The sequence below is a fragment of the Amphichorda felina genome (assembly GCF_050947745.1).
Source record: "Amphichorda felina strain 45539 chromosome Unknown scaffold_7, whole genome shotgun sequence".
Classification (NCBI taxonomy): Eukaryota; Fungi; Ascomycota; class Sordariomycetes; order Hypocreales; family Bionectriaceae; genus Amphichorda; species Amphichorda felina.
Genome location: NW_028145043.1, coordinates 11,520 through 32,477, shown reverse-complemented (window position 1 = coordinate 32,477; position 20,958 = coordinate 11,520). Strand labels below are relative to the sequence as shown.

Genomic DNA, 20,958 nt, shown 5'->3' with positions numbered 1-20,958 from the left:
TGGCTTAATTCTAGGTGCATATTCGAGACAAATAGTAGTTACTATGAAAGCTACGCAACGGCGATTAAAAGGTTAGGTGGCGAGAGGCATCCCGCACAGCGAAGTAGAAGGAACCCCTCGTAGTTAGAGGTGCTTTAGTTGCTATGGGGCTGGCACGGAGGGCACGACAAAGAGAATGGGTTATATATTTATTCTCCATAACAGACACGGGAAGTCTAGGGCGCAAATGAAAAGGAAAGGAAACCAGGAGAAGATGGACTCAGTTCCACCCCCATAAGCAATTACCAATCGTTAGGGGATGGATGGCTATAATAAGCCAATAGTTGCCTCATTGGGCACTAAGTCTCAAGACGAAAGATATAATTTGGTTACATATAGCTAGAAATATATAAAAATAGTATTTGAAGATGGAATATTAGACAGGTCCCAAAGCCTTATCAAAAGCAGTATTACTCATCGCCGTTTCTACCTTCTCTTCCCTCCCGCATTCGTCTCAACCACTCCATATTCCTCTGACCTGGGTAGCTTAGCCCACGGCGCAAATACATTCTTGCTATCGTCCAGGGTCTGACCCAGTTCCGGGCAGTGCCTCCGCAAAACATCCTTCATTGTAGTATGCTGGATCCAATGCAGTCCTTCCTGACTATACGTCTGGGCATTCCATGTATCTGCAAAAAATCGGTCGCACTTGAGCCGATTGCTTGCCATGAGGATAAAAACACGGAAGGCTGTCTCACTGAAGCCGAAGCCCTTGATAAGGGGCTCGCTATGTGACCCGACGAGGGTATCAACGAGCTCGATGTCAGTATAGGCTTCCCGAAGCTCATTCGCTAGGTCCTTGTTGCCGCCCGTTAGTTCCTCAAATGTCTTGGGAGCCGACATGCCTAGGAGTCTACGGAATTGGTTGTATCGTGGGACGCCACGCTCACGGTCCCGTAGGATATCAACTGTCCCTAAATCTCGGACCTGGCCATCAGGCGTAGGCAAATTGCGCAGAAACTCTGGGTAATTGTTGTTGGTAACGGCACCGGCATAATTGATTCCAAACGAGTAGAACGCATCGGATAGGCCAAGACCGGCCTTGAATGGCACTGGAGCGTGATTAAAGGTCATTTCGCTGATAGGAACCGTCGAATGGTGGGCACCGGTAGTGCTGTTGAAGAATGCAATGTTGTCTGTTTAGTCTCGCATATTAGCAACACGTCTTCGTTACTTATGGCAGCCTGCATGACTTACCTGGAATTAAGGAATGCATTCTGTAGACTGATACAAACTCCTCGGTTAGAGAGTAAGGAACTCCGAAATGATCCGTGCCGGACCCAGGAATACCGCTGATAATATCGCTCGTCTTGGATACCCTTCCCACCAGCTTCGTCAGGGTCTCCCCAACAAGTCCCCACCAATTCGTGTTCATTCCAAGTTGGAGAGCTGGATGACCCAAAATCGCCGGTGTCCATTCGACCGTGTGGATCTTGGCTATCAAAGCGCAGTTGACCAGCCGGGCCACATCAAAGATCTTAGTCCTATATGAAATGTCAGTTAGATCATATGGATAGATAGAGGGAGGGTTCCACATACCCACTCCAGTTTGGATACGCTTCACGGAGCTTGTCGCATATAGAGTTATGCTCGAGAACAAATAATGAGTGGAGAATATGAAGACCAAACCACCAGTTATCGGAAAAGCCAGTCAGAGGAATTCCGGACGGGTCGTATGGGATTGGTCCACTCATTTTGTCTGTATCTTGAATCAGGAACAACTTTCCATCCTGGTGTTTTGTCCGTAGCTTCGCTGTTATGGCCTCGCTCGAGCCGTAGATCTGCGATGAATCCCACCAGGCTGTATTTATGTTCTTATACCCTGGTGTTTCGATATCCGAAGCGTCAAGAATGTCGTCAGGCGGGGTCTTGAGTAGTTCCATTTGACCGCCTGGCCAGTTGTCCCCCTTCGGAAGAGGGATATCATATGAATCGTGGCCCTGGTCCAAGCGTGTTAGCACATGAGTTTATATCTCAGCGGCTGGCCAAAACGTACCTGTTCATGGGCGACCCAATCGTGTGTTTGGAACTGGATCCAGGCGGCGGCAAGTAGGTTAAGAGTTGTGGCGGGGATAAAACCTCCCTCTCGGCGTTTCATAAATCTTTCGCTAATTACCCTAGGATTTGGAGTCCAGAGCTCATCTTCTGTTGGTTTGCGGCAGTATTCACGAGGGAACTGGCGTCCAAATCTCATACCCGCACAACCCATATACGGCATGCTGAGCGAGTTGTATTTTCCATCCGAGTTTCGGGCGTGGATGAATCGCTCATCTATGAGCTCTTGCTCGCCTGGGTTAACCACGGGATGCCCTGGCGGATAGCTATCGTGAAGGTTATTGCGGCGTAAATTAATTCTAATTGCGTCGAGGTTAAGGGTACCAATAATAGTAGGGAGCCTATACCACGGTACAACCTTATTGATTAGTCCAAAGACCCCAGCTATGGCACGTTCAAGGAGGCTAGGATTATAAGGAGGAATGCTTTCGGCCATGGCGGTATAATGGCTAGGGATTATAGAAGAGGGTTTGGAATATTCGATCTTTGTAAGATATCTGTATAAGGAACCAGGTGCTTATGGTAGCGGCCATGGTTCGAGCTTGCTAACATAACTATACATATTTATACTACGCAATTTTCACATGTTAACTTATGTTCACGTCATATGGCTTTAACTCTTTATCAGCTGAGGCTACTAGCTATCCTACTAGTATGTCTAGCAATCTATCAGGTGCTTAGTGAAGAAGGTAGCAGGGTTAATTTATAAACTAGAAGGCTCGGTGAAGCGTAATCAAAGGAAGGAGACAATGGCACCATCCTCCTAGGCTTATTGCAGGGTGCATACCCCGTCGTAGTGTTTTAGTTATTGCCGGTAGCGTTACATAGTGTCAAGGAAGGTAGGAGGCTTATATACTAGAAAGCTGAGCTAAGCCTAATTAGAAAGGAATGAGACATTATATAGCATTAATGAATGTCCTATACGCGTTGCTACCTTAACATTGCTTTATACTACTTAGGATCAGCCTCTTAGATATAATAATAATGATATACCTAGTTTAGGCTTAATCGGGGTCCTTCGTCTATTAGCGCTCCTTTAGGTACTCCCAGAAGGTCACGAGCATACAACTGATATAATAGAGCTAATTTAGTTAAATATAGTTCTGTTTAATATCATCTGCCAGAGGGAGAAGAGGCGAGATCGCATCGACCTGCCTTAGAGGCATGACGTCACGTGCAGTAGGCTAAGGACGGGGTCACGTGATGGGAACCTATAAGACCAGTCCCTCCCATAAAGACCTTATATTATTCAGAGATCAATACAGTCGCCTTATACCATATAACTGCGATATCAATGGTATATTGCTGATAGCCTGACCCGTTATATCTCTTCACTCTCCTCCGTATATCTAGCCCTGATATCATCAGCTGTTCTCTATCTGTGTCTTGTCTTATGACTAGTAGATTATCAGCTAGGATTGATACTCTTATTCCCTTCTTCCTCTACTACTTCTCCTGCTTCCCTTAATTAACACCGCCTGCTACACTTAGCACGATATACGATGATTCCGTAGAGCGACTAGGGTTTAACTGATATATCGTTAGGTCGGTCGATGGTTTCATTTACGTACCACTCAGATATCTTCAAATCGTCTCAATCCGCAAATGGACTAGTAAAGAAGCAATTATATCGTATCGCGTTTACCTCTACGAGACGTAGATAAAGTAAGTATATCGTTAGGCTTTTATATACACGTTATGGTTAGCTGCTTATAAGTTCATACGCCTCAGAGGTATAGAATGGATCCGATAGAATATAGGTTAACCGCTCTCAGGAATATGATTTAAAGGTGATAATCTTAGAGTTCCCGATGACGGAATAGTATTAAGGTTATCAGGGATGATCCATTCAACGACTGGCTGCCTAGCGTAGTATATCTCCGTCTCTAGAATTATAACCCGTTCGCTTCGGGGTGCTTCCTAGCGGTGGCACCATATGGGCCGGTCCGAGACCCTACGCACGGAAACACTCGATTGAGAATATCCGACCCCGGTAAAGCGATTTTTACAAGAGACATGGTATCAATATTCCAGTGCCGAGCTGTTTAGCCCTTCTGCACCAAGTCCAGCCGACTGCCGAGTGCCCCAATATTTACGGATATGTGGATCTAGATTACAGCTTTCCCCCAGCGATCGCTACCAGGGCAGTCCCCTGTTGGGTCCAAATATTCATACTACTACAACTAGATTCCTCAAGTCTCTGAAATAACCCCAAAAGATGTCGGTCTCTAATTCGTTGATTAAATGTGATACCTAAACGACTTATTTTGCCGGTCCGTCAAATCATCCAGACCGTGAGAGTCATCCGGTGGCCCGTACTTGGCCTCACGATTCTTATTTTTTCTGACCAAGAGAAAACGGAGAGCCTGTGCACAGACCAAGCAAATGATGAAGCAGATCAAGATGCCGGTGAAGCTTGGATCATAACGAGGAGCATACGAGCTGTGAGATTTATGTCAATAACTCAGTAGTAGAGTTTTCTTGACCAGACTCGGTCGTGATGGAAATACTCACGCGTCAAACATCAAAGGACCGACGATATTACCGATAGAGTACGCAATGAATGTGACTGCGGCATAGACAGACTTCTTTGTATAGCCAGCTACGTTGGAAGTGCCAAGGCCAATGCACTGTGTCCAGGCCGAAGAGAAGAAATTGATCAGATAGTATCCGATGATTCGACCAGGTCGGTTCGATGATGGGAGCTGCCACCTGAGAGATGAAAGAATTATAATCAGCATATTTGGTCCGGTATTAATAGAAGTAACAGATAACAGGGTGACACATACAGTAGACCACAGCCTAGAATGACGGGGATAGAGGAGGCCGAGATAATATGCAAACGCGAGTTTGGAACGTATTGGCCCAGATAGCCTGACCCGAGAATGCAGATGAAAGCCAGCGCCCCGATGGGCAGGTTAAGGAGCAAGGACTGGAAGACGGTAAAGCCCATGCCGTTGAAGACAATGGGGGCGAAGACGGTAACTGCGCCTGAGCCAGTGCAGGAAACAATGGCCAGTATCGAAATTCCCCAGAGCTGAAAATCCTTCAGTGCCTCAACGAGTTGATAGGCCTTGAACGTCTTATCCTCAGCGCCGGCATTGTTTGAGCGCACACGCTCCATTAGAAGCTTGCGCTCGCTCTCTGTAAAGCTAGTGCTTTGCTGCGGCGTGTCGGGGAACACCCACCAGAGCGCCACGGCCCACAGAAGAGTGACTCCGCCGGCGATAAAGTACATGTACTGCCACGGCCGCAGGCTACCTCCCGTAATGTGTCCAAGGCCGTAGTTGATGAGGGGCGAGACAAGAAGGGAACCACCACTGAAGGAATACCACCAGCTGGATCGAGAAACTTGCTCCGCATGCGTGTACCAGAGGCCGACGACGAGCATGAAGATGGGGGACACACCGGCTTCAATGAGACCCAGCATAAAGCGGTTGACCAGGAAGCCGCCGTAGTCTTTGCAGGCAGGTGTGGTCAGGACGACGACAGACCACAAGAAGGTAATGACGGTGATGATGATTCGCGTAGGGTATCTTTGAGCCAGGAAAGAGATGGGATAGGTGCCGACCATATATCCAAAATAGAATATCAGAGAAGCCCACGAGTACTTGAGGCCATCTTCGAGTCCCAGATCCTCGCGAAGACCAAAGATGGCAGCCTGGCTGAGCAGCGCCTTGTCGTAATATTGGAGGGCGTAGGTAAAGCAGAGCTTACGGAAACGAGGAGTCAGTGACACTCTAGGTACCAATTTGATAATACGAAGTTTGAGGCCAAGGAGCAGTATTTGCTTACCACGGGCATAACCCGTCGATCAATGCGTTTAAGGAGCCGTTTATTAGTTTCTTCATCGATAGTAATGGCTCCATTGGCAGTTTCCAACTGGGATGATGTTGTCTTTTCAATGGCAGGCGTGGCCACCTGGGCCTCTAATGCGTCTGAAGCCATCGTATTGACCATGGACGGCAAAGGGGGTGGAGCTGCTGGCTTAGAGCTGCATGCAAGTCCGGGGGGCGGTAGGACTCGGGAGGTGTCAAGAGTGGACTGGCAAGTGGCCCGAATATTACGGGGTTGAGCAGACGGAAGTGTTGTCCTTATAGGAACCTTACATTCCAAGCTGGGGACTCCGAGTCCGGAGTCTGGGGAAGTCTGGAAGGAGAGTTGGGGGGACGGGAAAAGGAGGGGAGGGCAAATACGGTGACAAACCGTGGTTCTTTTCCCCACTTAGGGGGATCTCTAGTGAGTCTAAGTGAGTCTCATCACGAGGTGTGGCTGTAAGTGTGGGGTAAATTACTGGGGAACGAGCGGATGACGCCCAAATAGGTTTATCCGCACGACCACTGCGGATACCCAATTCGTAATATCCGTCCTGACCATGATGGCTGGTTCTATAATATTTGTTTCGCCAAAGACCACGAGGTATTACACCATGCATCTTTCGCTGGCCGGTGTTGCTTTTTGTTGCCTTTGTGCCTCCCTAGCTTGACCGTTTCCTGACTTTATTTTGGTCAATTCTCTATCTGCAAGACACAGCATGTGGCGTTGTTTTCGCCACCTGGCCAGGGGCACCAGTCGTACCACCCTGCCATCGCGGTTGGTCTCGACGATGGCTCGCCCAGTCAAGCCAGGAAGCCAAAATCCCAGGCTCGCATATACTGGTACCGGAGTCCTTGTCGGGCTGGTAGCCGGAATTGGGGTTGTGGGCTTCAGCAGCTGGAATGGAGAAGATACCCAGCCTCGTTCCGCCATCAGGTCTCTCTCCCAGGGCAGTCACTCTAGATTCTATGCTAGTGAGGCCACCACAATGAAGGTAATCTGGGGATATATTGGAAATGGGACAAGTGCATAGGCTTACACGGCACCTACAGGGACTCCAAGAGATCCGTGACCAAATCGGCAACGATGCGGTCAGCGTCGACCGAGATGATGTCGAAGAGCACGGCTTCTCTGAATGGTCCACATCTAATACGGTTGTGCGGCCAAGGGCAATAGTGCGACCCTCAAACACTGAAGATGTGTCGGCTGTTGCCAAGATATGCTCCAAGTACAAGATTCCAATGGTACCTTTTGGGGCGGGCTCGAGTGTTGAGGGCAATTTCGCATCATCGCACCCTGGCATATGTATTGACATGTCACTAATGGACAAGGTTGTCGAGTTCCATCCAGACGACTTAGACGTTGTTGTCCAAGCTGGTGTTAACTGGACAAACCTGAACGAGCAGATCAAGGACAGCGGTCTCTTCCTACCTCTTGACCCGAGCCCGACAGCACAGATTGGAGGCATGATTGCTACCAACTGCAGCGGAACAAACGCTATGAGGTACGGAACAATGAAGGACTACGTACTTAGCCTAACGGTAGTACTCGCCGACGGCTCCGTCATCAAAACAAGACATCGTCCACGCAAGACGTCAGCTGGCTATAACCTGACAGCTTTATTCACAGGGTCTGAGGGTACGTTGGGAATAATTACCGAGGCAACACTCAAGCTAGCAATTATTCCTCCCGAGTATAGCGTAGCTACTGCTGTCTTTCCAACGGTCAAGGATGCCGCCAACGCGGCGTCGAGAATGATCCGCCAAGGGGTTAACTTGGCTGCCGTGGAACTGATGGATGACGTACAAATGAAGATTGTGAATTTGAGTGGGGGAGCTGGAGGGAGAAACTGGGAGGAGTCCCCGACACTTTTCCTCAAGTATGTTCTCTATACATTCCATCATGTAGAGGACGAAACATTTCTGACTATCCGTGATAGGTTCTCTGGAACCCCCGCAAACATCGAAGACAGCGTCACTACGGCGAAGCAAGTGGCCAACTCATCAGGCTGTCAGTCATTTTCTTCTGCCAGAAGCGAAGAGGAAATGGCATCATTATGGTCTGCCAGAAAGCAGGCACTTTGGGCATGCCTAGCAGCACGCCCAGAGGGAACACAAATCTGGTCTACGGATGTAGCCGTACCAATTTCTCGCATGGCCGATATGATAGGTATTTTGAAGTCGAAAGAACAAAGCTCACTGACAACACGCAGCTAATATGTCATGGCAGAGGAGTGCAAGGCAGACTCGGCTAAGCTAGGTCTATTTTCAAGCGTCCTAGGCCACGTCGGCGACGGCAATTTCCATCAGATGATAATGTACAACCCAGACAAACCAGAGGAGGCAGCAGCAGTAAAGAGCTTCATCGATGACATGATGGATAAAGCCGTGAAAATGGAGGGTACTGTCTCGGTAAGATAACATTGGTGGCAGAACTGAAGAGAAGAGAGAGAGAGATGTCCATCTAACACTGGTAACTCAGGGTGAACACGGTATCGGGCTTGGGAAGAAGGTAAGAATCTCTACCCCAACTATAAGCGGGCAATGGTGATATTGGAGCTAATATACTCTCTCAAGCATTGCCTCCTAAAAGAACTAGGCCCCTCTACAATCGGAGTTATGAAGGCGTTCAAAGCAACTATTGATCCCCAGTGAGTTGTTCACCCTTGAACCTACTGGACCAACGCCCCAGCTTTTCTCCCGTATCGGACGGGGACATATTACTAATGGCGTACTTCTACGTAGCTGGCTGATGAATCCGGGCAAGATATTTGATGAGTAATGGTTAGACGGTAACAGTAACGGGGTTTGTGGTAGGTACTCCATAATTAGTGCATATGAAGTCGTGTGGGGTACATGGTAGTATCCGTAGTTATGTCTGTTTTTATGCGGGGATGGAAGATTGTGGAGATGTGGACCCCTCTTTTACCGAGGGATCAATGGACGAGATGCACAACCTAAAAATGCCTTTCTGATAGATAGTACTCTGTTTCAAGCCTACCCCCAACCAAGCAACCCAAGCGACAAGCAATCCTCTACTCTGCAGGGCAGGCTGGGGCGAGTCAGATGACACCGCAATGGAGGAAAGGAGCCAGGCATACGCTGAGCAGCCGCTCCAGTTCTTGCCCATCAACCGGCCAGACTCTCCACCACAGTCCAGGAAGCGCCGGGCGTATCAGTCATGTGAACCATGCCGGCGACGCAAGTGTCGCTGTGTGCCTGATAAGCCAGACCAACGCCAACCCTGCAAAAGGTGCGTAGCTGACGGGCAGCCCTGCGAGTTCAGAAGTACCAGGGCAGTCCATCGCAGCCATCGCAGGTCCACACTTCATTCTGGGCTCGTGGAGAGTCCACCAAACAACGCCATAGTAGCTCATGGCTGCTCGCCGACACCCATGAATGGCCCGCCCGAATGCCGGCAGCCCGTTAGTCCTGCTTCCACACAGGTAGATAGGACATGGAATCGGCCGGCTCGTCACCAGCACCCAAATGCAGCTTCAGAAGCAGCACCAGCACCAACGGTAGCCGCACCAGGAGCCCCTATCCAAGTCTCACCGGCCGATTCCTCGCCATCCATTTCAAATCCAACAGCACGGAGCAGGATCATGTCAGCACAGCTTCATAACACTGCTGACGCTCTAGACCTACTGACCTTTACTGCGGCCGGTGAACGGAGTAGAAACACCCAGAATATATGCCATGTATCGTCTAGCAACAACACTCCCTTGACGGGTACGCGCGGCGGATTCGGGCCACCCCGAGACCCGTCGGACAGTGACTGGGAAAGGTTTGTGTTGATCAAGACAGGAATCCTTGCCAAGCATGAAGTGGTAGAATATTTGGACTTTTATTTCGATACCATATGGTCGCTACGGCCTATAGTCCCCTCGTCCTACCGAGACAAAAGCCGCTATGTCGTCTTGACCGTTGAAGAACCGCTGCTTCTCGTCAGCCTAGTTACCTTGTCCTCGCGCTACCATCCCCTATCGGGCCTACATGGGGAGATACGGTCGGAGAGAATTCACTGGCAGGCATGGAAGTTTTTCAAGAGATACTTGCAGTCCGCTTTGTGGGGCTCCCCCCACACACGGTCTCCGGGAGCTATTGCTGCCATGCTCCTCTTGACTGAGTGGCACCCCAAGTCGATCAACAACCCTGCCGAATTTGATGGGGAGAATTATCACGATTTGCTCGGCTCCGAGTACATTGAAGGGGAAACCTGCGATTCTCGTCCGCGCCCTCTTACGGCCTTGACAAGCCAGCAGAGGTACCGCATGGCAACACTCCTTGAGGACCTTAACATTGTTGCACCGGCCTATAGAAGCAACAAAATGTCATGGTCAGTAAATACCCCACTGTTCTTACTTACCTGCGCTGTTATTAATTACGACAACCGCTGACTCACTCTCTTCCCTGGGCTACAGGATGCTTGTTTCTACCGCCATTGCCCTGGCCCAGGAAGGCTGTTGTTTCGAATATGATCTGCAGCATCTAGGCTCCTATGGGGCATCGGCTGGCTCTGACAAAGACGTGTCACGACAGCAATGGAACCAGCTGATATGCGTATTCATATACCTTGCAGATGAGCATCTCGCCATGCGCCTGGGTCTGAATCCACTCCTCCCCGAGGCGCCAAGTGAGGCAGTGCGGAGCCGATTCTCCACAACGTTTGCCAGCCTGCTCCCTGATAGCGCCCTTTGGGAAAGCTACTACGACCTTCATACCGAGACAAGGAAGGCTAGAACGTTATTCCAGTCTCTAAAAAAAGCAGGATGGCCAACAACGACCAACGTGGAAATTCTTCCCGATCTGGAGCATATTGAAAGGGGGCTCAGCCGCTGGAAACTACACCACGACTATCTTAATCCAAGTATGTCTCTTACGCACTGCAGCTCCTCCCTACGACGGGGCTAATATAGGTATATTAGGCGGGTCAAAACTACTAAGCGGGTGCTTGGATCTCGAGTATCATTACTCCGTCATGTACTGTTTCGCTCCAGCGAATTACGCCCTACATAACGGACCTGTAACGGACCTGACCGAGCAGAAATCAGCCGCTCTATCGAGGCTGGCCAACCAAGCAACTGAAGCGAGCTACCAGATGCTCTCAATTATCGTCAATGTTTTGGAACCATCGAGGTTAATGAAATACCTCCCAGTTAGATGCTGGCTCTTCATTGTAGCTGCCAATCTGCACCTGCTCAAGGTTAGTTCATTTACCCCAGTCACAATGACTTTAAGCCCGACAACATACAGCACGTTGGACCGCTGACAAGCCATCTTGATATGCATTTTGCAGAGCACATTGACCGCAAACCCCCACGCAACCGAGGCAGACGATAACATACGCCTCTTGCGGGCTTCCATCACAGCCGTCCGTGGCGGATCTCCAGACGATACGCATATGGCGCTCCGCTACGCGCGCTTCCTAGAAATCCTGCTAAACGCATCACTACATTCCCCTAGAGCGGAAAGCCCGGCAGGGGAACGTGGAGCAGAATGCGACAACGGAGATGCCGTTGAGGGGTCCGGAGATGCTGATTTGGGCTATTCAACATTACCACCTGCTTCTTCCTGGGACAATATAGCCATGTTAGACTTTCCATACATACTAGGAAATCCGGGAGATCCTTTTCAGTGGTGGGATGGTACTCTTGGCCGGGTCGGAGCCATGGGTTTCCCGTGAGATGCTATATTATACGAACTACGCAGGGTGCTAGAACGTGTTCTTGGAGATCGTACGCCACCAAAGGGATAGGCAAACTAAGCAATTATGTACCGCGGACCCTTAAGCGAAGCACTTTTTAGATACACAACTATAGTCCAAGATGAGAGGCCTGCCTGTAATACAGCTAAATATGAGGCCTACGCCTGATATCTCTAACTATGAAGCCTACGGGTTGATGCGAGGCCGGCTGGCCGATGAGGGTGCCACGGCAAATCACTGAGTGGGTTTGGAGCATCTCGGAGTAAGAGTTCCTCGCTCTAATGAGGGCACCCAGCTGTTTACTAGCCTAGGGCTGCGTCTACACGGCGTATAATTATTTTTATTCATGGCTTGGCACCAAAGGACGCTCCGGCCGACCTCACCGATCAGTGTCTTGAGCGCTCCCGGACAAGCCCGGTACCGATCGCTTCTTGCATAGGTAGCCATGGAATTGATTCCTAGGCCGCCATTGCCATTGTTAGTTATTCACTGTAGGACTAACAGACGCGAATACTTTGATTTTATAGCCGCTATATGTATGACACACGTGCACTCTTGTCGGAACGTCTTGCTACCAAGCCGGGGCTCTTAGACAAGGGTCTGCAAGAAACCCCCCAGTCTTAGCGGCTTTTGGTTGCGATGTCATTATCTCATTCAAATAGAGTCGGCTTACTTGGTTTCTTTGGAATATGTAAAGACTCGCTAGTTCTGAGTTTTGTTTTACGTGCCCAATGTCAGTCACATTTCTTGCCAAGTTCCGGCGTGAACTTTCTTACGTAATGCTACAGTCTTAATTATAAGGTGCGACCGTACTCGCCAGCTACGGAAGCTGACTCACCGAACCCCCATGCAAAAGGTCGACTAAGGGTATTGCGGAATGTCCTGCTTAAGCGTAGGCAAGACATCATGCGGTTCTGGTCGTGACGCAGAATGGGTTGACATCGCAGGTGGTGCTATAGGGTAGGACGTTACGTGACGATGCGAATGACGCTCGCGCATCCGCAGATATTGGTGAAAGGCAATCAAGGCTTAAAAGTATAGGGATTGGGCTTGTGGACCGATTGTTAAAGTGGTGTTGTCAAAATATCAAACATTGCTGCCTTGAGATTGAATGCATTGCTTGTGGCTTTTTTTTTTTTTGGCAAACAATTGCGTTCCAGAGCCGCGTATTCATACCATGAGCATCATGCTCCATGTGACACGACAGCCGAACAATAACTATGCCCCACCGTAGACTCAGCTATTTGCGATACCACATTCTGGTGACCTTTGTGCTTCGGATCTTCTGATGAAGCCTAAACACGCCATATAGCAGCGCCTCGGCCGTCGGAGGACACCCAGGGATGTAAATATCAACCGGTATAATTCTGTCCACCCCTCGTACGACACTGTAGCTATAATGGTAGTATCCTCCTCCGTTGGCGCAACTACCCATGCTGATCACCCATTTTGGATCCGGCATCTGGTCGTAGCACAGCCGCACAGCCGAGGCCATCTTGTTGGTGACCGTGCCTGCCACAATCATCACGTCGGCCTGGCGTGGAGAGGCTCGGAAGAATATGCCGAGACGGTCTTGATCGTATCGGGGCATGGAGGTGTGCATCATCTCGATGCCACAGCAGGCCAGCGCAAAGGTTAGGGGCCACATGGAACCGTTGCGTGCCCAGGCAACAAGCTGGTCGAGGGTAGTCCTGTTGAATAGAAGACATGGTCAATTATCGCCTCGGTCCCGGTCATGTGTCCCACCGTGCCACCATGCAGACATACATGACATATTCAGCCATGCTAGTTGGCTTTGGATCAACGGAGAGCGCTAGATTTGGCGTGGCTCTGGTTTTGGTGGCATCGGAATGGTGTCTATTGATGGCGAGAAAAGGACGAGATCGGCTATACTGAACGTTGGAAAGCGGCCTGGTGATGGTTGAAACAGACAACGCGGATGCCCATGCCCGGGCTGATATTCGACGGTTGGTTAGTAATGATGCTTGTGGCTTTCACTGGCTACTTACATCTGAGAGGGGCTAGAGCAGCCATAGTACGTCAAGAAATCGCAACGCGCAGTAGTACTTGAAGTAGAATGAAGAAAACGAAGAAGAAAACGAAGAAGAAAAACGAAGAAGAAAGGAAGAAGAAAATGATGTGAGTTCTGAGGATACCAGGCTGACGAGCATAGGAGAGGGTCGCATCGGGAAATTCACACATCAATCGATGCCCCGCAAATCCGGGGCCCACCGCGCCCGGCACAACCCGACGGCGATTAGCGAGTAAGGTAGCGATTTGGCGCTGGTCCATGGATGTAAATAGTAAGCCACGGGAAAAACCCACATCGCCTTCAGCTTGACAGCTTCCTCCATCCTCAACCTCAACTCGCCAACCCACCTGCTCCTGCGGTCGGGCTTTTCGCTATCCCGCATTCCCGCATCCCGCTAGTCCGGCATTCCCCTCCCTTCGAGATATCTCGTCACACGACATGACCTCCTTAGCCTCCTCCAGCGCTGCTCTGGAGTGTCCTGTGTGCCAACTACCTCTAGCAGAGTCCCTCCAGCCACACTCACTCCAACGTCCATGCCCATTCTGCGACAAGACATTCGCACGTGTGGACACTGCACGAAGACATGCGAAGAATTGCCCCCACAGAGGAAGCCGCCCCCTGCCACCTGAGGCCAAGCGCGGTCGCAAATTGAAAGCATGTCATCAGTGTTCCCGCGTGAAGGTCTTGTGCGACGGCAAGACCCCATGCAGTCGTTGCACCTCCCGGCAGCAGGACTGCACTCTGAAACGGGTCTGTAGGGCCGCCTCTCATCGACAGTTCATGACCCAAAGGAGGGAAGCTGGGCGCCTCCCGCTAGCATTCTTGGTCAACTTTGCAGATCCACACATGGACTTTGTCACAGAACAACAGCTCGCCGAGGAGCCCAACCTGCCCGAGAGCAATATTCAGGCCGCACCAGGTTGTAAAACACCTCAAGCGCCAGATCTCGAGACTGTTGACTACATTGATCCTGTTCTGCTCTTTGTTGAACCCTACTACCTCTGCGCATCGATCGACGAGGATGGCAACTACACCGACCAGAGTCAGGACGTATTGGGTCCATTTTCCCTGCTGCCCCCAAATGACCGTCTCGCTTTGCGAGTGAGCCTTTTGGCCACTGAGCTGCGGGAGTTTGCCTCGACCAAGCCCAAGTTCCGGGACACCTTTGACCTAGCCTCCTTCAATGACCTCTTCAGCAGCTCCAATGTTCACCATTTCGCCATGACTTACTCTCGGAAGCGGCACTACCAAGCTCCAATCATCCACTGGCCAACCTTTCATCTCGAAGAGGCATCACTCCCGCTGCTGATGGCCGTCGCTGTCACCGGTGCAGCATACTCTCATCGTCCCGGCCACCATCCAGACTTTGCCTTTCGAGCCAGAGAATTTTACTGGATTTCAGATGCCTACATCTTCAAACATCTCAAACAATGCGTCGAGTTGTCCAACCCATCATCTCCCACGTCCACAGAGGCACTCGAGCTCTTCCAGGCAGGGGTTCTGTCCTTCGCCATGGACTCCTGCATGAACGACAATGAGATGCGTCGCAACGCCGTCACCAAGCGTCTACCCACACTTGTCGCCGCACTGCGTAGATTTCGGCTGGTTGGAAATAGGCACGAGGCGTCCGACGACTGGACTACGTTTGTTAAGAAGGAGACGAATGTCCGCCTCACTAGCTGGATGTTTTACATCGACGCAATCACTACGCTATTCACAAATAGTCCACCTCGAATGGCCCTGTCGGATATGCACGGACATCTGCCATGCAGTGCAGAGCTTTGGGATGCTGAGTCCCCTGAGCATTTCGAACAGAGGAGGTCCGAGGAAGACGATAAGGGAGGCTTCCTTTGCGTTCAAGATCTTGTGTCGGGCTTGATAGCTGAGGAGTGGTCTGGAGTCGATTGCATGCCCTATAGCCGCCTCCATTTCCGCAACTTGCATGCTGTCATGTGCGGTGAGCTATTCCCATACATGTAGTCCCTAGGTTTGTAGTCACGCTAACTCACATGACAGCCTTCCAGACCATCATCTACAACCTACACACATCGATGCTCCCCACTAGCAACGCCGCCGTCCTTCTACGCGCCCTGGACCGGTGGGATACCATCTGGGATGCCTCCATGCGCCGTTTCTCCGATGAACAGCGCAAGTGGATTGGCCTCGCGCGGACTGCGCCCGAGGTGAGTTGGCTGTCGAGGAAGATTCTTGAGACCAACGAGCGGGAGGTCGGTAAGAAGCTGGCTTACTTTGAGCGGGTACCTGGTTATGTCGCCGAGGCTGCGTATGATTTGATCAGAGAGCTTCGGTCTAACCCTGCGCTGAGGGATGCTAGTCAGCGGTCGTTGTAACAGGTAGCGGATAGGGCTAAGGCTATGATGGAGAGGTTGGCTCGAAGCAATGGACTCTGGTTATGAATAGCCTGTATGTTAAGTCTATATATACTAGTGAGATGCTTAGCTATAATCAAATATACAGCAAGTAGTACAAAGCTAAGCTCATCATAAAAGGGGCATCCAATGCAGCGATAGTCACGTGGCAGGTTCTAACCGTGTTGTTAAAATGGGATCCGGGGTCTCGTTCGCTTGGTAGAAGTTATCCTTGGTAAGAAGTTATGACAGCTGTCTAAAACATGGCCTTGAGTGTGTGGAGTAAACAGATTGCGAACTGAGCCGATGAGACGTTAGAGAGCTAATCGTGAAAAAGGCCATCAGCACTTGCTTCCCCTCTGATAACAAGAGTATTATTAACGCCCCCGAGTACCGAAAGCCTCTAAACGCTAATATTTAAGCAGTAGAGGCCGCGTATACACCCAATGTACGTAACAAGCTATGTAAACCTGAAGCACGCGTATGACCTCATACATGGTATCGTCTCGTTTGTTTAAAAATGCCTTCGTTCCCAAACAGGGACCTCCGTAGCTGTCTCTTATAACCGACCGCGGCTCTATTGGTGAGGCTAGTCGGTGCCGTTGTTCTTTGGGCTTACATACTAGCGTTTGTCGATGCCCAATATGAGGGATAGGTTAAGTTTGCTGTCTCCTCCAATTACTAGCACGGGTACCAAAAGTCTATCGACAAGCTTACCACCCTCGACCTCTAACAATTAGTACACAGAGGAGGATCTCGGCCTCCTAAGTCAGACGCTTCCCCCCCCCCCCCCCCCCCCCCCCCCCTCTTTACAATTCTACATTTGATGCACTTGCCCACGAAAATCCATTGCGAGAAAGCCAGCGATCTCTGGCTGGCCTTAGCACTCTCCAATTGGCTAATAAAAGAACTAAGAAGACGACGGTAAGAATAATAACAGAAATAATAAGAATAGACCTAAACCCAAAACTCCATTTGAATTTCAGAGTATATTCAGCCTCTGCAATCTACAGGGCATTTTTGGACACCCTCCGTTCTTTGAGCTCTTGAGCTTCCTTACTAGACTCCTAGACATCATCTTTGTTTGACAAATAGTCTTCGCCCACAACTACCTCACTGCCCAGCGTTGCGCAGGCCCTTAGGTAGTGGACTTTACTGGTGGTTGACTCGCGCTGTTTTACGTCAGAGCAGCTTTAGATGGAAACGGTCGTTACCCTGGCCATCAAAAGCAAGCAGTGCGCACCGGGAGAGCTTCGCGGCGTTGCCCCATCTTCATTCTCCTCTATGATTCCTATCGCGCGTGAAGTAGACGTATGAGTGGGCAGTTTAGTTATGACAGGACTAGACTGAGCCTTTATGCTGTTCTCCGGACGGCGATGGCACGAGATGGAGCGGGCAGCGGGGACGATGCGGGAGATGCTGAGCAGAGAGATATAGAAGGACAGGCGATATCGACGGGGTGGCAAGCGTGGGGTTGCTAGTGTATATTGGTATCATTTTTAGGCACCTTACGTTAACGATCAGGACATTATAGTAAAGGGTTCTAGTGGGGAGTCCAGATATGGCTTAGTGACTATACCTATTCCGCCAGCTACCTGAAGTATGCACTACTAACCATCGTCTCCGAGGCTACAAGTTAGAAGGAATAGGCATGGTATAAGCATGGTATTGATTTGGACAAAGCTTTGCCCGAATAGAAATGTTGCGCTTTGATATATATGTATGTATATATCTGTCGTCAAGTATAGAGTTAGAGTGTATAGTCATATGGGCACGAAATAATGAGATAATTACTGCTTGCATAAATATCACCAACAGCTATATAAAATTTACCTCGCGTTCCCTTTTTAAAATAATCGAAGTATTTAGGTCCGTCTTCCCGACTTATAAAATCATGGCTATCACAGGAAGCAAAGAAGCCCCTGCTACAAGTATATACTACGTACGTAATATATATGCACGCACAAAGTACGGATACAAATATATACATAGCATTACTTGCTCGGTAGTATTTGGGACACTCCCAGGACCGAGCTCCCGTTTTCCCCCGAGGTTTAATAGAGAACCGGTAGGGTTAGGGCTTGGAAGGATTGGATGTCTAGAATAGCTAGATATCCCCTCGCTATGTCTCATTTATTTGTCAGCTTGCTCATGGTCTGATTAGTAGTCGTATTTATTTATATGATACTCGTAATAGGTAGATCACCTGCCTAGAGATAGGTAAGAGACCTTGATTAGATTCAATAAATTTACCATTATATGCTGCCCAAATAACCCTAGGTAGGATCCGACATAGGCAAACCTATCCATTTTAACTGCTATAAGTAGGCCAGTCACTAGACTGCCTAACGTAGTAAGATATACGTGGTGATCACGGTTCTGGGCACATCATTCTTATATTCTGCCGTAAATTAAGGTATTAGTGATACACGATAGACAAGAATGATTTTAAATTTAACAATTATCCGAATATTTGTATTATAGCCTTATTATTACGGACCTCCGCGCCTTATTAGCTAATCAGTTTAAATACTATAGCTCTTTCTCTCCGTCGTTAGAAGCTACCTAGGAATGCCTGTATACGCTCTATGGCTGTAGTATTAGGCTAGATGATTTTGCCTATCTTATTTGGAACTGATTATGAAGGACTAGAAATTGGGACGTTTGTCCTCCTGACCGATAGTTGGGTTGATAGCATCGCCGTGGATGCGCTTCTCAACAGCTGCCGTCGCCTTATTGTTTAACTCATCACCCTCAAACACTATGTAATAGGTGGTTAGCAACATCGCTAGCATAAACATCTAGTTTGCAAAACACAGCACTTACGGAAGGCAAGCTCCTCAAGGGTGCGGCCGTGGGTCTCGGGGTAAAGGAAGAACACGATGATAAACTCGAACGCGATCCAGCCACAGTAGACGGCCATGTACTTCCAACCGATAGCGTTCAAGGCATACGGGTTGACGTTATTGGAGAAGAAGAGACCGCATTTTCCAAACATCTGCTGGATACCAATACCGCGGTTTCGCTGTCCATATGGCCAGAGTTCAAGCAGATAGGCTATGGGTGGGTGGGAAGATTAGGCAAGCGGTTTTTATACTCTGGGTACCCGGACATTATTGACTTACTATAAGTCAAAGCATTATTGCCGATATTGTAGGTTGGCTGGTAGGAAAAGTAAAAGAATAGAGCAGCGATGCCCGCCGAGGGGTTAGTCGTATTAGCATCCTTGGCCACCTGCAAGTTGTAGAAAGCGACCGTCATCCCGATAAAGACGCAGAGCATCAGAGCAGAAGACGTCATGAAAGCCAGGCGGCGCTTAAATCTCGTCACATAGATGGCAATGATGACGGCGGTAAGCAGAGACCAGCACTGGTTCGCAATGTTGATCCGGGACTTGGCAAACGGGGTGGTATAGTTCATCATCTCGAAGAGTAAGTTCGAGTAATAAGAGAGAAGGGAGTTGCCAGACAGCTGGGTAAAAAGGCCGAGGAAGATTGAAACAATAGCACGACGGCGCATTCCCGGTGTGGAGACGATCGACCACCAGGATTGTTTGGCGCTCTCCATCTCGAGCCTGATCGTCGACGTGATCTGCTGCATCTCTGCCTTGACCAGGAGTGAGTCGGCATCGCCCTCAGCGTGGTACTTGACTAGGATGGCAAGCGCCTCGTCCTCTCGGTCCTTGCTGACCAGCCATCGAGGGCTCTCAGGGAGGAGGCTAGGTCATCTTAGCAGCTACATTGACAGAAGATGTCACAGTGCGCCAGGCACTCACAAGACAGTGGTAACCTGTAAAATCGACGGCGCAATCTGGAGAAGGGACGGGAGTCGCCAGGCCCAGTTGCCGATGATTTCAACCGTACCCAAGGTAATACAAGCAGCCAGGATAGAGCCAAGAAAGTAGGATGCGTTGAAGAAGGAAGTCAAGGTCGAACGTTCCTTGGGGTGGGCCAGCTCTCCGATCAAGGCAGAACCTCCGATGATGGCAAACAGAATGCCAACACCGAGGATCATACGCGCGATAATGTACATGGCAACTGCGGGGAAATCAGAAAATTAGCCCAGCCCGTTTGAATAATGTTCGCGAGAGACTATGATGGGACTCACCGTGCTGAGCGAAACCCTGTAGAATTGCGCCGGCCATCATGATTAGGGACCCAGTCATGATGGACCATCGTCGCCCGTACCTCTGGTTGAGCCATGGCGCGATCGGGACGGCGAAGATGGTGCCCAGCTGATAGCAAGCGTTCATGAAGCCTAAAAGATTAGGCTGGATGTCGGGTTTGTCAGTGTTGGGGTTGATATATCCCATGCCAAAGTCTGCATCACCGGTTAGAGGGCTGGGGGCAGCCATAAGATTGAGGCAAGGAAGAAGACAACAAACATTTGTTAAAGGTTTCCGAATATTGCAGCGTGTTAATCAGCTGTGAGTCAAAACCCGAAGTGATCTCGACGCCCATGCAGCAAATAAGCAGCCACAAATACATAATCCTCAGGTTGGGCTTCTTGTACCATGGGACCTTGTCCTCCTCAACTAGGCGGGTGACGATCGGGTCGGCCGCATGGCCCTTGGTCTTTTCTGTGACCATGTTGTGCAGTTTTGCGGGCAGTTGTCCTGTGGTGCTTGAAGGTTCTCTCGAGGTGCCGAGTATCAGTGAGAACTGGAGAAGTTGCAATGTGAGCAGCGGCAGCTCGGGGCTATGTAGTCGCCCCGGCTAATGCAGCTGCGCAATATAAGCGAGTAAGGCTCCACCTGCATGAGCGCTGGGAAAGGTATTCTGTATTACTACGTACAAACAGTGTGAGTCCTATGGTACCCCAGACTTTCTTGCCCAGGCCGCGGAGTAAGGGGGCCAGCATTTCAACACACTTGCGGGGAGAGCAGCAGGCGTAGGCGGCCGCCGCAATAAGCTTCTCCAATAGGCTTCTCCCAAGGATCAC

At 49.8% G+C, this 20,958-nt stretch overlaps 5 protein-coding genes across 5 annotated transcripts; 2 read left to right on the top strand and 3 right to left on the bottom strand.

The window, feature by feature from the left end:
- Positions 1-465: 465 nt before the first annotated feature.
- Positions 466-2,137, bottom strand: ACO1O0_006784 (feebly protein; the record flags this gene model as incomplete). The annotated part of the gene is made up of 4 exons (XM_083196164.1): positions 466-1,175; positions 1,237-1,523; positions 1,579-1,979; positions 2,036-2,137. 4 exons carry the CDS (start codon positions 2,135-2,137, stop codon positions 466-468), a joined length of 1,500 nt encoding a protein of 499 aa, XP_083047372.1.
- Positions 2,138-4,604: 2,467 nt separating this feature from the next.
- ACO1O0_006783 (major facilitator superfamily domain-containing protein) lies at positions 4,605-6,054 on the bottom strand (the record flags this gene model as incomplete). Its single annotated transcript, XM_083196163.1, has 3 exons — positions 4,605-4,806; positions 4,884-5,806; positions 5,890-6,054. 3 exons carry the CDS (start codon positions 6,052-6,054, stop codon positions 4,605-4,607), a joined length of 1,290 nt encoding a protein of 429 aa, XP_083047371.1.
- Positions 6,055-6,898: 844 nt separating this feature from the next.
- On the top strand, positions 6,899-8,532 carry ACO1O0_006782 (FAD-binding oxidoreductase; the record flags this gene model as incomplete). Its single annotated transcript, XM_083196162.1, has 4 exons — positions 6,899-6,904; positions 6,963-8,079; positions 8,140-8,321; positions 8,509-8,532. The coding sequence occupies 4 exons, from the start codon at positions 6,899-6,901 to the stop codon at positions 8,530-8,532; spliced, it is 1,329 nt and encodes a 442-aa protein (XP_083047370.1).
- A 5,962-nt stretch (positions 8,533-14,494) lies between these two features.
- ACO1O0_006781 (fungal specific transcription factor domain-containing protein) lies at positions 14,495-15,999 on the top strand (the record flags this gene model as incomplete). The annotated part of the gene is made up of 2 exons (XM_083196161.1): positions 14,495-15,605; positions 15,665-15,999. 2 exons carry the CDS (start codon positions 14,495-14,497, stop codon positions 15,997-15,999), a joined length of 1,446 nt encoding a protein of 481 aa, XP_083047369.1.
- Positions 16,000-18,665: 2,666 nt separating this feature from the next.
- ACO1O0_006780 (uncharacterized protein) lies at positions 18,666-20,606 on the bottom strand (the record flags this gene model as incomplete). Its single annotated transcript, XM_083196160.1, has 6 exons — positions 18,666-18,778; positions 18,844-19,074; positions 19,143-19,735; positions 19,793-20,054; positions 20,125-20,337; positions 20,402-20,606. The coding sequence occupies 6 exons, from the start codon at positions 20,604-20,606 to the stop codon at positions 18,666-18,668; spliced, it is 1,617 nt and encodes a 538-aa protein (XP_083047368.1).
- Between the last annotated feature and the right edge of the window lie 352 nt (positions 20,607-20,958).